The 15,955-nt window shown below is 36.7% G+C and overlaps 1 protein-coding gene across 50 annotated transcripts in view; it reads right to left on the bottom strand.

Moving 5' to 3' along the window:
* The window catches only part of LMO7 (LIM domain 7), a 206,671-nt gene that overhangs the window by 15,626 nt on the left and 175,090 nt on the right, over positions 1-15,955 (bottom strand). For 13 of the 50 annotated variants that reach the window (XM_072760722.1, XM_072760756.1, XM_072760753.1 and 10 more), the window contains 7 exons: positions 7,838-7,952; positions 6,607-6,768; positions 5,638-5,744; positions 4,636-4,696; positions 2,863-2,919; positions 901-926; positions 515-619 (listed from right to left, as the gene is read on the bottom strand). In XM_072760722.1, coding sequence (XP_072616823.1) covers positions 515-619; positions 901-926; positions 2,863-2,919; positions 4,636-4,696; positions 5,638-5,744; positions 6,607-6,768; positions 7,838-7,952 — 633 coding nt within the window. Of the gene's footprint in view, positions 1-514; positions 620-900; positions 927-2,670; positions 2,713-2,862; positions 2,920-4,635; positions 4,697-5,637; positions 5,826-6,606; positions 6,769-7,837; positions 7,953-15,955 lie in introns of all 50 variants that reach the window. The other 37 variants (XM_072760755.1, XM_072760712.1, XM_072760717.1 and 34 more) reach the window with 5 other exon arrangements.

The raw sequence follows: 15,955 nt of genomic DNA, 5'->3' as shown, positions 1-15,955 counted from the left end.
CTAGCTCTACCCCCTTCACTTCAACCTTTAAATTTGGTGATACTATTTTAACCAATCAGACTTTCATACCTAAAGTACAAAAGAGCTTTTATCAAAATAAATTGCATAGATACTCAGAATTAAATAGATAGCCCCCCTTTACCACAGGTGTAATTGATTAAAGCCCCTTGCAAACTGCAAAAAGGACTGAGTTTCTCTGCAATGGACTGAGCACACAGCTCAGGGGGTGTAAGCCCTTATAATCCATACACCTGTCACACATAAGAAAATCCACAAAAACTATAGTGCTGCATTCTAAAAAATACACGGGTAAATGATTATTTTAAAAGAAGGACTCGGAAAGCTTCAAAATAGGAATGTCATGAATACAAAAATGTACTGCCTCTCAAAAGATTTGTTAATCATGAGTTATTAGCTTTTATTTTTATTTTTCTTAATTTGCTTCTCAGCACCAGTTGACGCTGCCCGGGGAAAGCCAGCCTCGTTCCTGTGGGTCCAAATAGTCTGGCTCTACCTGCAGCAGGCGGTCCTGCTCCCTCTGCCATCTCTCCTGCCGCCTGCGCTCCTCCTCTTGATCCCACGCCCAGCGGCTCGGGGTACTGAGCGTCGGAACAGGAAGCTAACCAGTGAGAAGGGAAGATGCACAAACAAAGGAAGGACACATCACTTCATTAAGTCATCTACTGAAGCACTTTCGCTGACACGAATTATTCATCCCATCCTTGGCCTAAGCAGCACCAGAGATTTCACTTTTTGTTTCTCAAGGGGTCTTTTCAACTTGGAAAGACTCCCCCTTGATAAATTCTCATGCAACCGAAAATAAGTGCTGCTAGTATGCGCTAATTCAGTCCCACCAAGGTCCCACCTTATTTATTCCAGAAACAAATGAATGCGACTTACATCAGGAACCACAGAATCCGAGCTTCCTGTGTTGTAGCATGTGGAAAAGGAAGAAAAAAACATATAAGTCTTTTCATTTCTAGGAGATCATTCTTTACAGAAAGTCACTTTAGCTGTTTCTATGCCAGTATACTAAATGATATCAATATTTTGTTTTTTTTAATATTTTGTTTTAAACCACAGCAATACATATCTCAGTTTCTCTCTTCAATTCCAGCTGTTTATTACTCATCTTCCAAAGTCAAAACCATTTAAACAGAGAGAGAGAGAGAGAAACTATGGATGCCGAAGTTCCACCCTAGCCCTTGGCACTAGAGCTGGACCAATGGTGTATTCTGAAGAGGTTGCAGGGTTCTTCCATGAATAGACCAGCTGGTATGTCACAACTGAGCCCCAGAGGGGGAAAATAAGAATTTCAAATGTTATAACATCTACCAAATCCAAATTTCTACTTGTCACTATTCAATTATAATGTGACAGCTCCATATCACATTTTCCAGATCCCCTTGCTGAGAAGTGACTTTTCGTAAATACGACACCACAAAAACATGTTCAAGAATTCCTTCCCTTCCCTCTCCTTGAAGAGGGAAGCACAAATATTCAAACTTCATGTGTAAGCACAAATATTCAAACTTCATGTGTAAGCACAAATATTCAAACTTCATGTGTAAACTTAAGGGCTTAATACTATTCTTTTTATTCTTGGTGGGGGAGCTACATGCACGTGTCTATATGTAGAACGAGAATAATTAGAAAGCAAATTTCATGAAATGTACTATCATACAGCACTTTTTAATTTTCCTTAAACCTCAGCTGTCAAATAAACTATTCACTTACACATTCTTTTTTAAAGAAAACTGCTCTGAGACTTAGGAAAATATTCTTCCCTAAAATAGCCTGTTGAAGAAAAGTGAGTGAAAATTAGAACAGAGAAAGAAAGCAGTTGTCTTATTTTAGCCAGTTTAAGCTAGGAGTATCATACTGTTTTAATTAAATTACCATAGAAAAACAGGAATTCAACAAAAATATCAAAAGCACTAAGGATACTGACACAAATAGACTTTGTACATGCATAGCTGGTGAGTCTATTCATGGTCAAAAAGAAACCTTAATTCACCAAAGAAAGACTAGATTTCTTTAAAAAAAAAAATCTATGAGTCCAGTAAACATAAAGCAAATGTGTAAAGGTTTTTGGTAATCTTAAAAGTAAGAAACAATAACATTTAGACACCAACAGCACAGGCATCTCTGTGCCATTGCATCTCAAATGTTGGATATTACTTTTAAGTTCTTGATAGCACAGCACAGCTCGGGGTGCATTCATGAGACAGGACATTAGACAGATGTGAAGGAGGAAAGAGATGCCACATGCACAGCACATAAGACAGCACAGCCCAACTACACCAACACAGTGCGTCTCCAAATGCACGTGTTCAGAAGTGCAATTGAAATTTACATTTAATTTATTTCAGTGTCAACAGGGCAGTCCTATTAACACTCCAAAGCTCTCATTCCAACAGCAATAAACAACTCTGCTCTTTATTAAGAGCATTTTCCCATAACCAAAGTTAGAGTTTTTAAAAGTTTGACAATTATATGTTGGTGTAATCCAATATTATGCGATCTGTAGGAAGCAGTAAGGCGTAAGTGAAGTCCCTCGCTTCTTACTGTTACCCAGTGGAAAGAAGTGTGTGTTTAACAGCATCTCAATTTTTTTTTTTCAGAAAAAAAAATTCAGAGGTATACAAAAGACACGCAAAGACCCATTACCACAGAGGTAGACCCATGAACTGTAAGAAAAGCCTGATGACCCTAGGAAAAGAATGGAAATGGTTATGTTGCTTGGTCATAATGATAGCCAAACTGAAAAGGCTTAGTGCCCAGCACCAAAGACTACTAGGACAGAGTGAAGAATGCCAACAATTCCATGAAAGTGAATGAATTGTTATCTTGGTAGTTTACCTTGTTCAAAAAATTGTGATCGCCTTTTTAAGTTTTTCAAAGAAATAGGTTCAGAGGCTAGTTGAAAAATACAAAAAAAAAATATATATCAATACCATGTCATTCATTTTAATCTCTCACCACTGGAAAACTAAATAGTATTTGACACACCTTTCTAGTCTGTAGCATTAGTTGTAAAAGGACAAAACTGACAGCCATGGAAGATATGGATTATTCCAATGTACAAAGACATATATTTTTAGTAGTCTATACTACATCCAAATTAGTAATGAAACTAATTATTTTATTAATAAATTCTAGCAGATAGCATCATAGTTTCATAGAAGCCAGAATACTTCCGTGCTAGATCACACAGCTTTAGGGAAATGGAAACTAAAATGTTTTGCTTAGGTTAATCAATCCAAAATCTAGAAGTCCAAGGAGAATTGTTTATAACTAAAAGTTTTTGCAGTGCTAAGTAAAAAATGAACTGAAAAATAATGAGGAAGAAAATAAATTAACACCAGAGAAAAATAAAATAAAAGCAAATGTCCAAATTAAAATATTCTTCTATCTCTAAAGTATTTTGCCTTAGTTTTAACATCTTACAGCCACTAACTTTAAGCAAATAGAGTTCAGTAAGATAGGAAGGAAGGAAGGAAGGAAGGAAGGAAGGAAGGAAGGAAGGAAGGGAAGATATTCTGACCTCTACAGTCACAAGGTTATGGCACATGATTATTACACTTCAGTTTATTCATAAAATGTAAATGCAGCTATTGCTTGATACTAGTTGGTGCTTGCTTGTCTAAAGAAAACCCTCAAATGACAGGCCTGCAAATAGTCGTATCACTAATGATGAGTTAGGTGTCTTATCATAAGGTTTGCTTTGCCTGAGTCACTGGCAGAACAGGACCAGGATGTCTTGGATTTAACATTGTGAATCAAAAATAAGTCAGGTTTGTTTTAAAAACTGCTTTGATAAAGAATGCAATATCAATTCAAATGTAGTCAGTTGTAACTATCAGAAATTAAATGCCAAAATAAATCATCAATAAAGGGAAATTTATAAACTTGGCTTGGCTAATGTTATTAGGCAAATGCAGAAGCAAAGCTATCAAACTTCTATGAAAACCCAGCCCGATGGGAGTCTAGTTTCATGGTAGAAGGAGTTTTCTCTCCTTTGGTCTCTTTCTCTGCCTGTGTGGACCAGATCTTTCTTATTTATTTTATATGCCTAAGGAGAAGCACGTAGCATGTGGCAACAATTATTTTATGGGCATACAGGAGGAGGGAGAGAGTGATAACCCCATACTATAAGGCCTCCCCCTATATTACCCCTGCTTTTTCATTACAAATGGGTCCTTTTGCCAACAACTATTATTGCCATTTCTCTATTAAGGTTAGCTGCCTACAAACTTGTCCCTTTCACAATAAAGGGGAAAGGGAAACCTCATTCATCGTTTCAGATTTAACTAAGATTCTCTTTGCCAACATACCAGAGCAAGAAGGCTAATGGCCTCAGGAAAACCAGTCTTTTTTATTTGACTTAGACACACGGGCACTCACAGCTCCTGGACATGTTGCCAAAGCTTTGTTTGCAGTTCCTGAACTATTCAAACCCTGGAACTGAATGCCCTTCCACCTGGCTGCAATTGGATCTGAGTGCTAACCTTTGAGTTTCAACTTGCAGTGGGATCAGTTTTTCTTTGACTCACTGATATTAATTTTTATAATAGCAGAACTTGAATGCTGTGACTTTTACATTACAAACATAATTATAATGATGATGTTTACCTTTCGATTCAAAAGTATTACTTTCATCACGGATCCCATTAATTTCCTTAGATTCAGTATTCTGGAAAGGATAAAATGCCAGTTAACAACATTCCCTCCAATTGGACTTTGGGTTTAAATAATGCATTTCCCATTACTGAAAATATATTATCAAGATGAGTTTATAGGATATCAATGTATTCCTTATAGGTTTTTACATAAATAGAAAAATTTTTTATTATTTTTAAATATTTGTAAAGGATTAATGATCATCTATCTATAAGCATGGATCACTTTAAGTTCAGTCATTAACTTTCTAAGAAACATGTTTTGCCAAATACTTAGTTGACTTAACTTACAAGCAACACAAGCATATAGGATTCTTCAGCATTTAAATTTTTCTTACATAATGTAGTAAGATTTTCTCATTAAAAGACTATCTTAGGATAACAGCAATTCTATCTAGGGAGTCAATATAAACATTTGAAATATTAAAATTAATTTGATACTTAGAGAAACTTCTACATTGTAATTATTTTTAATCAATTAATGAAATTGAGTGTCTCTTAACCACACATCTACCCAAATTCATCTATACAATTCATCTACACAAGAACTAAAAATGCTTCATGAGTTTTTAAAATAAGTATAGTAATTATGTGCAATTTACCCAAAAAGACTAAAGAAACCATAGAAAGGTTACAGTGCATAATTTTACATTATTACTACTTCAGATCCACAAAGATCTGAGAAATGGGTATAATGATGAAGATTGGTAAGAAATACCTATAGAATACCATTATGTGATCTTTTGATTTTACCATTATGTAACTATTACTCTATAAATGAGTACTGCTTTAGGAATGTCAAAAATACATTTTATTCTCATTACTATAAATTACCTTATTCAACCAAATGTTTTTAAAGTAGTATCAAAATTGCTCAAACAAATTCTCTCCCTCCTACACATGTTGCCTATATTTTGCTCTAAACAAACATTCTCACACTTCTCAAAATACTTACAGAATGCTGGAGGCTTTCTGAGAAATCAGTCGTTATTGACAGACTTGAAGATTTATCAGAATTGTAAATTCCAGAAGTTGTATCAATCCACTTTGTTTCAGGTGAACCTATAATTTTGGTAGCCATACTGGTGAGATTGAGGGTTTTATGACGTATAAATGGCAGGGAAGGTTGGTCTTTGCCCCAGTCTGATTGGCACATGATGATCAAGAAATGAGTACACGTAAATGTTGAAGTGGAAAGAACAAAGTTACTGAATGCACATACACAAAATGTATAAGACATACATTCAAAATGTAGAAGACATACAAACAAATCAGGTAGTATGTGAAAGAAGTGAAGAGTGCAGTGTTTTGACCAACAGATCACCTTCCAAAAACAAGAGTTAGGTGATGTTAATAATGAAAATGCTAGCAAATTCACTGACTCTTTCTGTAAACCAGAACTGCATATGTTATTTTGATATCATAATTTGGCAGGTAGGGGGTGGATTAATGCCCTTCCCCATCTAACTTCAACAACTAAGAACCACAGTAATAGAATTATACTGAAAGTTCCTTGAGTATGACAACAGGAATATGACCTGTCATGTTCTCCCTTAAACCAGTTAGTTACAGGGCTGTAGAGAAAGTAAAATCATAGTGTAATTCTTAATACTCAAAATTATTTTATGACTCACAAATGCTGATGCAATTGCAAGAGCTTTCAGTTAATATCTGCATTCAAAGTCAATATAGTATGTCAATCAATCAATCATGTAGAATCAGTAAATTTGCTAGTGAAAAGTTTTCAGACAGAATAGTCAAGGAAGTATTGTTCAAGATTTTTGTCTCAGCATAACCACAAAACATCTCGGAGCCAAAAATGTTTTTTTAAATGAGAAAATAGTTATTGAAGCAAGCTGTTATAACCATTTGCCAAAGACCAGTTCCCAATTTAGAAAGGCAGACAGTGGTAAAACAAACTCACCAGACTTTCCATAGCGCCTGATATCCATTACTAGGTTTCCAGTTTCTTTAGCATTAGCCATGGTTGCCTCCCACTCTTTTGTGTCCTTATATGAAAACTTAGTGTTGTTAACAGCAATAATTTCATCATCTACCTGCAGCTGAGAAAATTCTGCTGGACTACCTATATAAAGCAAAATAAATTTAAAAATAACAAAAAATCCCAAACAAAAAAATCCACATTCTACTAGTCATTGCTTATTGAGAGAAAAAAATGACTTCTTAATCTCAACTAACCATTCTTATATTTTTCAGGAAGAGCAAAGTCATGAATTTAAGTTCTCAAATACTTGAGTATCCACAACATACAAAGCACCAAAAGCATTTTTTTTATCCTATAGTACGTATCTTCATTAACATGTAAAGGAGGAATCAGCTCATCTGTTCAATGAAATTTCTTTTTTACCTTCCTAAGAACAAAGAAGATTTTAAACTATTTTTAAATTTAAAAATATGAAATTTATTGTACTTTAATTGAGCTTCCAAATCCAAATGCACTTTGGAATGGACAAAAAAAAGAAAAAAAAAAAAAAGCCAGGCCACTTAAAACCACTGACAATTACCACTTACCATTATCTAATTAAACAGTTCTTTTGAAATTTCAAAAAATAACCAGGGTTAGCATGCAATTTTATATAGCTAAAATGTGTAAATGAGGAACTCCTCTTAACTACAGTAGCTTTCATTTTAATTTTAGGCTCTGTGGTAATACTTTGCTCAGAGGTCCTGGGGACCGACTTGCTAAAATCCTGGATCAGAGAGGGGCACTCCTTTTGTAAAAGTCCCAAAGCATCCTGAGATCTCCATGGGCAGCAGATATATTAGGATGCTCAGAAAACACCAGTTTATTATATAGCATTTATATATCCACCACAAACACTGCCAATCATGGAGAGTTCTTTCAGAAATTTCAGTTAAGCGTTATTTGGAAGCATTTCCAAATGTTAAACCTAAAATTTTGACAAATGAATTCTGTAAAGGTCACAAGATTAAGATTCTACAAAACTAAAATTAATTAGGCAAGAAGAAACAGTATTAGGCTCAGGGAAGAGGATGCATCTCCTCAATTTACTACTGCATTTTTCACATGTGTCTTCTCCTCCTTTATGAGATAAACTAATTTCTGGAGGTTTTTTGAACAGCACAGGATAACAAGGAGAAGAAAGTTGAGTAGAGTTAAATCTATGATTTACCTGCTTCGACTGATGCAACGAAGATCCCAGAAAATGCCCATTTTACCGTAAACCCAAAGTCAAGACCGCTCCCAGGCGTCTGGTTTATGCTGATTCTCATATCACTGAACTGATCCTGAAAACAAACACGAAACGGTGGGATCAGGTGTCCCTGGCACCGGCATGGAGGAAAGTCTATCCATGAAAGAAGGGAGGCTATATGCAAGGTACACTTGAATTATTTCATGATAAACCAGAAGGGTTGTTAAACCCTTCACTCACATACATATCAATGAGTTTATTATTTTTCTGCTAAAATAAGGGAAACCTTCACACAACAGATGTTTTTCTTCACGTTAATAATTTAAATCACTTGGGCATTAATAAAGCTTGGGCATTTGCCCACCAAACAATTGGGTTTAATTTATAGACCATTTCTTATTATCCAGGAATGGAATGAGAAGGGGTATTGTGTATGCTGTTTAGTGGTACAAGCTTGCTATTAATAAATAAGCCCTAGAGATCTAATGCACAGTAGAATGAATACACACAACAATGTATTATAAAATCAAACTTGCTAAAAGACTATAACTTAATTATTCCAACCACTAAAAAGAAAGGATAATTATATAAGGTGATCGAAGTGCTAATTATCACTACAGTGGCAATCATATTACAATATACATAAATGTGTCAAATTAACATATTGTACACCTTAAATTTACACAATGTTATTTATTTCATTTCAATACAATAGCATTTTTGGAAATGCAAAAAGTATTTAAATCATTTGTAAAATGCCACCATACTTATTAAAAAGGTATCTCAGACATTTAACATATTTAGCTGAATAATTTGAAGGGGTTCATCAACACACGACACAGGTATCTCTAGAGCTCATCTAGGATGGGTACCATGCCCTAATGGGTACCTGAATTCTAGCAAGGCACTGTTTGCCCCATTGCCACATGAAGATCTAGTGCTGAGGGCAGAGCTGCCACACAAGCTGCAAAATGCAGCACTATATCATCTCTGTGGAACCACAAGTCAGATGCCAAGAGGACCCCTACTGAGACACCCTGAGCAATAAAGTCACAACTTCCTTGAAGTCACATCAGCCAACAACCCCAAGAACAGCAGCCTCCTGAACAACAGACAGGCCTCTACTTCCCCCTCCATCACTACACTACACAGCAACAAATTATCAGTTTCCCAGACTTGCAGCCATTTTCTAAAAAAAAAATGTTTTAAGTTTTAAAATATACAACATCTGTGAAAATTTCAATTGTCTTTCCTAATTTATGGGTCTTGTTTTGGGTAAATAGCAAACACGAATTTTAACTTGAAGTGCCCAGACTGGTTTCAGTCTTTGATTCAAAATAATTAAGAACTTAAACTTGCTGTTTAAAAGGGAAAAGTTCTTCCTAAAGCCACTTTATTTTCCAGAAAGAAGACCTACAAATTCTCCAGTTCAATGTGGCAGTTAAAACCGAACCTAAGGCCAGCTGGGCAATTTGTTATAGCTTTATGACAAAGTTTTTCCACACCTTTAAAACAAGTTTTAAAATCTAAGTGACTAGTCTACAAAAAGCTGATACTACATAGAAATAGAAAGAAGGCAGAGAAGGCATTGAACCAAGAACTTACTATATTTTGTAGACACAGAAGTACTATAACAATATTCACTTAAAAAAAACAATATTCACTTATTCATCTCTTCAACATACACTTACTGTGCATCTATTCTGCATAAGACACAGGGCTTAGTACTTGGGAAATAAAGTTGGATTAGGCATGGTCCTTGCTCTCGAAAAATAATCACTGACTCTTCCAGAATTGAGTATGGAATTATTTTAAGAAAAACCTGTAGCTAATGATATAGAAAACTTTTCATCAGAAAGCTTGTAAAGTTTAAATACGGGAACCCTGAGAAAACACATTAATAATCAGCCTGATGAACACCAGTCTCCAGAATAAAACTCTGCTATGAATAGAAAAAATTAGTGGTTAGTTCCTCTCCTTAACTGAAACTACTATACACATAAATTAGAGATGACTCAATGAAAATAAGTGGTCATCTTTGTTACACTTACTCCCTCCAAAAAAAAAAAAAAAATCAACTTAAAGCCAAGTAAAGCACAGAATCTACTGTTATATAAGGGCAGAGGAAAAATGATGGGTTACATATGCAAAATACTAAATGATGTTTTTTATCTTGAATAAAAGACAGGATGAAGTTTTAATAAATAGTCTCAAGCTACATAAAAGAATACTTTGTGGGAGACAACAAGTAAACATTATCCTTTTCTACAAAATATAGGATAAAAGAGAATGAGCTTATGCTATAGATGAAAGTCTCACAATTTTATTAGACCAGAAGAATGGTCTCACGAAAGGATATTCTTGCCTTGGAAATAAACCTCTACTTGACCATATTGTAACCACCTCCCTGAAACTTAAGGGGGACAGCCTCACGATGGCTATAGCCTGGCAGACTGTAGGTATGGGGGTCCTTAGGATCATATACAGGCAAAGGAGCGAAAAAACCCAGGAACAATTACAGATCCATTTCTGTCAAAAACCAGGTGATCTCAGGCATGTCGCTGAGTCTGGCAGGGTCTTATCCTTCATAATGACATTGATTTGCAAGGTTTTTGTTTTGCAAAACCCTATTTTCAAATGAAAATCTTATGTAGACCACCTCCCTCCCAAACCAGTACATAGGAGGGATTAGAGTGAAGAGCTATAATTTCAATTTCAGGCTATAATTTCAATGGCGTGGCCAGCCCATTATGGCAATCCCTCAGGCATCCTCTGGAATCCTAAATCCTTGAATTAGATGAGCCCATAGACTCTTTGCAGGGGAACATATCTATAATTATAGTCAAGCAGAAACTTCAGTGATTTTAGCTAGGATTTCCACTTCCTTGTTTTTCTCTGCAAGACACAGGCCATGTGAGTATTCTATAAGATCCATGCTTGTATTTTTGGATCCATCCAAAGATCCATGCTTCAGAAAACGATGATGGGGGAATTGCTGCTTGAACTGGATAGAACCAAAAAATATAAATTTGGGGGGAAATCTAGATTCTTGGTGACTGATAAAGTAGTTCCAGTTGTCTATGCTAGAAGAAAGAAGATGATTATCAACATATCACCATTTAAAAATAATTTCCCTCAAATTAGATAGGATTTATACAAAAGTATATGTTGAAAGATCAGCTTTTTAGACAAAAACATGATCTATCCAGAGTAGCAATGACAAGAGTATTTTAGGACATCTGATGAATTATGAGTTTCCTATCACCAAAGATGAGAAATTATGAAAAACAGGGTCATTCTTACAAACTAACAGGTCAGAAAGCTATTTTCTCCCAACTTTTTCAATTAGATAAACATGATGATGTAAGGGAAGCCTTTTGAAGTTGATAAAATACTAAACACAGATTTGGGCTCTACAGTCATAAGTAACAGGAAATATATCAACTTTGATATTTGTACACATGATTCTTTTGCATCATTTTTTCAGGGTGTGAGTGGGGTAAGAACATAAGTGAGTGGCACTGGAGCCACTCGCTTTCACGAAAGGCACATTATCCCTACTGTCTCCACTTCTCCATTCCAGGAGGCAGTGGTATTTCCTGTCCCATCACTTCACCCATTCCAAGTTTCTCTCTTTCTTACCAAATCCGTCTTCAGTCCCCCTCCCACTAGGCACAACCAACTATTCTTGCTTTCAGAAACCATCTTCTCTGTCACCCACTATGCCACCTTCTCCATCTTTTCCTCCATCTGTGTGGCCACCTCTCAGCTTCATTACCATGCTCCTCTGCTTACCCTTCTATTTTCACATTCTTGTTCCTGAGCCAGTCTTCCATCTTTTTTACTACAAGCTTTCCCAAATAACCTTTTCTCCTGTGTCTTCAGTTACTGTCTCAGGCCAATATACCCCAAATTAAATTCCTGATCTTCCTCCCAAACGTACTCTCCTCCACCTCTTGTTTCTCAAGTATTGGTCAGTTACTTTACTATCTGACCAGATGTTCAAGTTAGCAACATTAGGGCCTCTTCCTTCTTGCTTCCCCCCACAACACACACACACACTGCACACATGCATTTTGCCAAGTGCTCTCAAATCCTCAATCCATAAATCTATCCTGAATTATCCCATCCTTTCATTGCTCTTCAGGCTACCATCTTAGTTTAGACGGGAGACCATGGCCCAAACTATTGTGGCCATCTCCTAATTGGCTATCTTGCCCCCCCCTCCATCTTCTACACAGCTGCCAGAATTTTAGTCACAGAACATGCCAATTATTATTATTGCACCTGGTTTTACAATCGCTGGTAGCTCCTTACTGCCTATGGGGTAGACTTCAAACTCTACATTTCAGAAATTCTAGATTTCTGATGCAGTGCTGATAAATTTCAATAGCTATATAGCTATCCTCAAAAACAATCTTAAGAATGATTTTATTTTTATGAAACAGAAGATATTTCCATCCTCATTGGTTCTAAAATTCTAGAGATATGGCAAAGTAAAGTCAACACTTGGGAACTTAACTAAACATAAGGCAGTTCTCAAATTGGAGTTTGTCATATTTCCAAAAAAATTAGGGCCAGAGAAATTACAGTTGTGGTCTAAGCACTTAACCAGCTCAGGGCAAGTTATGTAACTTGAATCTCAAGTATTTCATTTGTAAAAGTGAGTATAATACTACCTACTTTGAAAGGTTATTGGGAGGATTCAGTGAAACACTTCAGAGGTGCCAAGGTACATGGTTGCTGCCCCTAATTACTTTCTATTCCACACGGAAACAATGTTACATATGATACATATGCTGGTTAAGCAGTTTCCAGATCAACTAAAGAAAATCCTGTTTAACACTTGACATACCTAGCTCTAAAGCTAATAGAACTCAGCATTCAACGAATACTTTCAGATCCAGGTACTGTGCTCACAGCCATCAAAACAGGCTTGCTTCCTGCCCTCACAGACAGTAGGGTCTAGGGAAGGTGACAAGTACAGTGCATGGGAAGCAGCTATGATATGGTCACAGGCTTGGTGATTGAAAAGTAAACCTGTAAAAAGCTTCCTTCCTTCCATCTATATCATCTAGCTTCTGAGTACCATATGAAAAAAACTGGGGCAGAAGTTCTGAAATGTAGATTTGGATGGAGTTTGAGATAAGAGGCTCTGACAAGACATAAAAGGAAACAAAACCCTGTAGATGAAACCAATCAGGGGAGAAATGATCAAAGCCACTTCTGCAAAGCAGATGAAGAGGATGGATGAAGAGCTCTGAGGTCACCCTCAGGTTTGCCCAGGTAGCCTGGATCAGAAAAAGAGGCAGAAAAAGAAGCAGTATCACAAGAGAAGTATGGGAGAAAAGGGAATCAGAAGGAATGAAACCCCACCTGGGCAATGGAGACAGGAATGAAATCTCTGTGAGCAAATTTTGAATGAGGTTATATTAAGTTTTTTCCTGCCTTAAGCCTTGCTTTCTTAATGGCATGAACCACCTTGTGACCACAATTCTGCGAGAGGCTCCTAACCAGTTTTTGGCCCCCAGACTTTGTTTCCTTAAAATAATTCCATATAATAGCACGGTGCTTAGTTCAATATGCCTTAATCTTAACACTCCCACATTAAAGAGCCTATAAGAACCTAAATTATCTGATGGATCAAGTTCATATTTCAGTTTGGTGATCAAGGCCTTGAATGCAATTCGAGTCCGTAAATACATACGTGCCAACTATGTGGAAAGGCTGTGGAGGGTAAAAAGAATACCAGCGAAGGGGAAATGATGAATATTTAACAAGAAAGAATCCAGCAAATGAAATTTTCTCACCTAGGGTGAAAAGTTCATTTCCAACTATAGGAAGAAGAGGTCTTGACTCACAAAGGAAGTGACCCTCCTGGGCTTTGAGAGAACAGGATGACTGCACAAGACACACATGAATAAAATGAGTATTTTTTAACATGGAAACAATAAGAACAGGTATCTATGATGTACTTAAGAAAGTGTACGATGTGTGTAAGAAAAAGCAAGCAGTGTTGTGAGGCAAGGTCACTTACTTCCAATTCTTTTCTTCACGACATAGTACAGTGACCTTGAGTCAGAGGGCCTGGTTACAAATCCTGACTCCAGCACTTAGTACTCTGCATGGCCTTGGACAAGTAACAGAGCCACTCCATGCTTCAATTTCCATAGCAGCAAAACAGAGACCCAAGGGGCCCTGAGGACTAAGAAACAGCCCAAGAAGCCTGGTTGGCACACGGTAAACACTCAATAAACTGCTGTTTCAGCACCATAAAGGGAGCTTGGGACCAGCACTGAGGGGCCAGAGTGCTCCCCTGAGGGCTCTGAACGTCACCGAACAACCACGGAGTGCCACAGGAAGCTCCCAAGCAGAGTAGTGACCACATGCAGCCTGGCATCATGCAAGTCAGTCTAACGCCAGCCTTGCTCAGAATGCACAGATGCATGTGACAATTCACAAAGCATTCACACTGATGGGGACAGGGCCTGAGAATTAGCCCTTCAGTGGTGGAAGCCAGGACAGAAAAGAACATCATGGGAGGTTCTGCAGGAGGAAGTGAAAGGATATAACTGGCGAAAGTGTGACGAAAGAAGGAGAGAGGAGACCTGAAGAACTCTTACAAAGCTGCCAAAACATCTAGATGTTCACCCACACACTATTTTTTATTTACCTAGTCTCTGAACACCTCGAATTAGAGAGTTGAGACAAATGTTTCGAAGAGTGTTACAAAAACAGCCTTGACTTACTCTCTCATGCATCCACAGCCCATCCCAAGGCAGTAAGCTCATTCTCAGTGATAAGAGTAGGTGGTGAGACCTGAGCTGCCTTCCTTATAGTGTAGGAGTGGACACACCAAGCAACCTAGAGATGGGCAAGTCACCGTATGCTATAGACATATGTTCAAGAATTCCAATCTACTCAGCAAAGCCTACTTTTGCTTGGTAGGATACCATTTCAAGTTTGGAGACAAAGCAGCATAAATCCATTAATGATGAAACCTGAAACCACGCCACGTTAATTCAGGTTCTCTGAACTGCAATAAGCTGGAACATAGCTGCACACCACACTTAGCCTCTTTTTCTTAATCCACGGAAGCAGCTAGTCAGCTACCACCCTGAGAGAGTTACTACCACCCACAATACATTAATAAGGCTGCTCTGTTGGGTTTGCTATTCAAAAGACACCTTGCTCCTGTTTTTATTATTCACCCACTGGTACCTTATGTTCTTCAAGTATACCACAGGCTATTGTTCTCATCCACTGAAACTCAGGATGCTAATTATATATTTCCAGTTCTTTAAAAATGAAGCAAAAAAAATTTACAACTAATTATTTTAGCAGTCTGAATATATTTTTATATTTAAAAAATTATATATAATTTTTATATATTATATATAATATATATTATGTTCTTTGTATGGGAACAAAGAAACAGATCCAAAAATAGGAAAGATTATCTCTAAAAGATGGGATTATCAATAGTTTTTATCATACATACTTTCCTGCATTCCCAAATTTTCCGAAGCACAAAGTACTTCATGATCAGAAAAACAAACAAAAAACTTAGACTTGTAAAGATTTTCTGGGGTAAACATGCCATATCAAATTATTGCATTTAGTTACTTCACTAATATAACTTAGGCCAAGTTATTTACTTGATGCTGTGTCTTGGAAGCACACATACTCTGGTGCCTTACCAGAGAATTGTGCAAGAGAACCACAAAAGTTCCTCCATGCTAAGGTGTTCATACAGAGATCAAACTGCTTTAAAAAGGTGTTTTTATTTTCTATTTTTTTAAGAAACACTTTCTGTTCTCTAGATAACAAATGACTTTCAGCTTACATATAAAACATACTACTTTCATTACCTCGTATTCTCCTAAAAACCATCTATGGTGATTTTAAGTAAGAAACACTATAAATGCCCCCTTGTCATTCCTTATCTGATGGTATACGTCGTTTAGACTCTAAATCTTAAGGAACATAAGTATAATGTAACTAAGCCTCAATATTCCCATTAAGATACAAGAAATGGCACAAAGTTGTAGACTTTATAAATCAGTATTAACAGTCATAAGAAGGTTAGGGAGTCTG

This window comes from Vulpes vulpes, chromosome 6, assembly GCF_048418805.1.
Source record: "Vulpes vulpes isolate BD-2025 chromosome 6, VulVul3, whole genome shotgun sequence".
Classification (NCBI taxonomy): domain Eukaryota; kingdom Metazoa; phylum Chordata; class Mammalia; order Carnivora; family Canidae; genus Vulpes; species Vulpes vulpes.
This window is presented reverse-complemented; position numbering and strand designations above follow the sequence as displayed.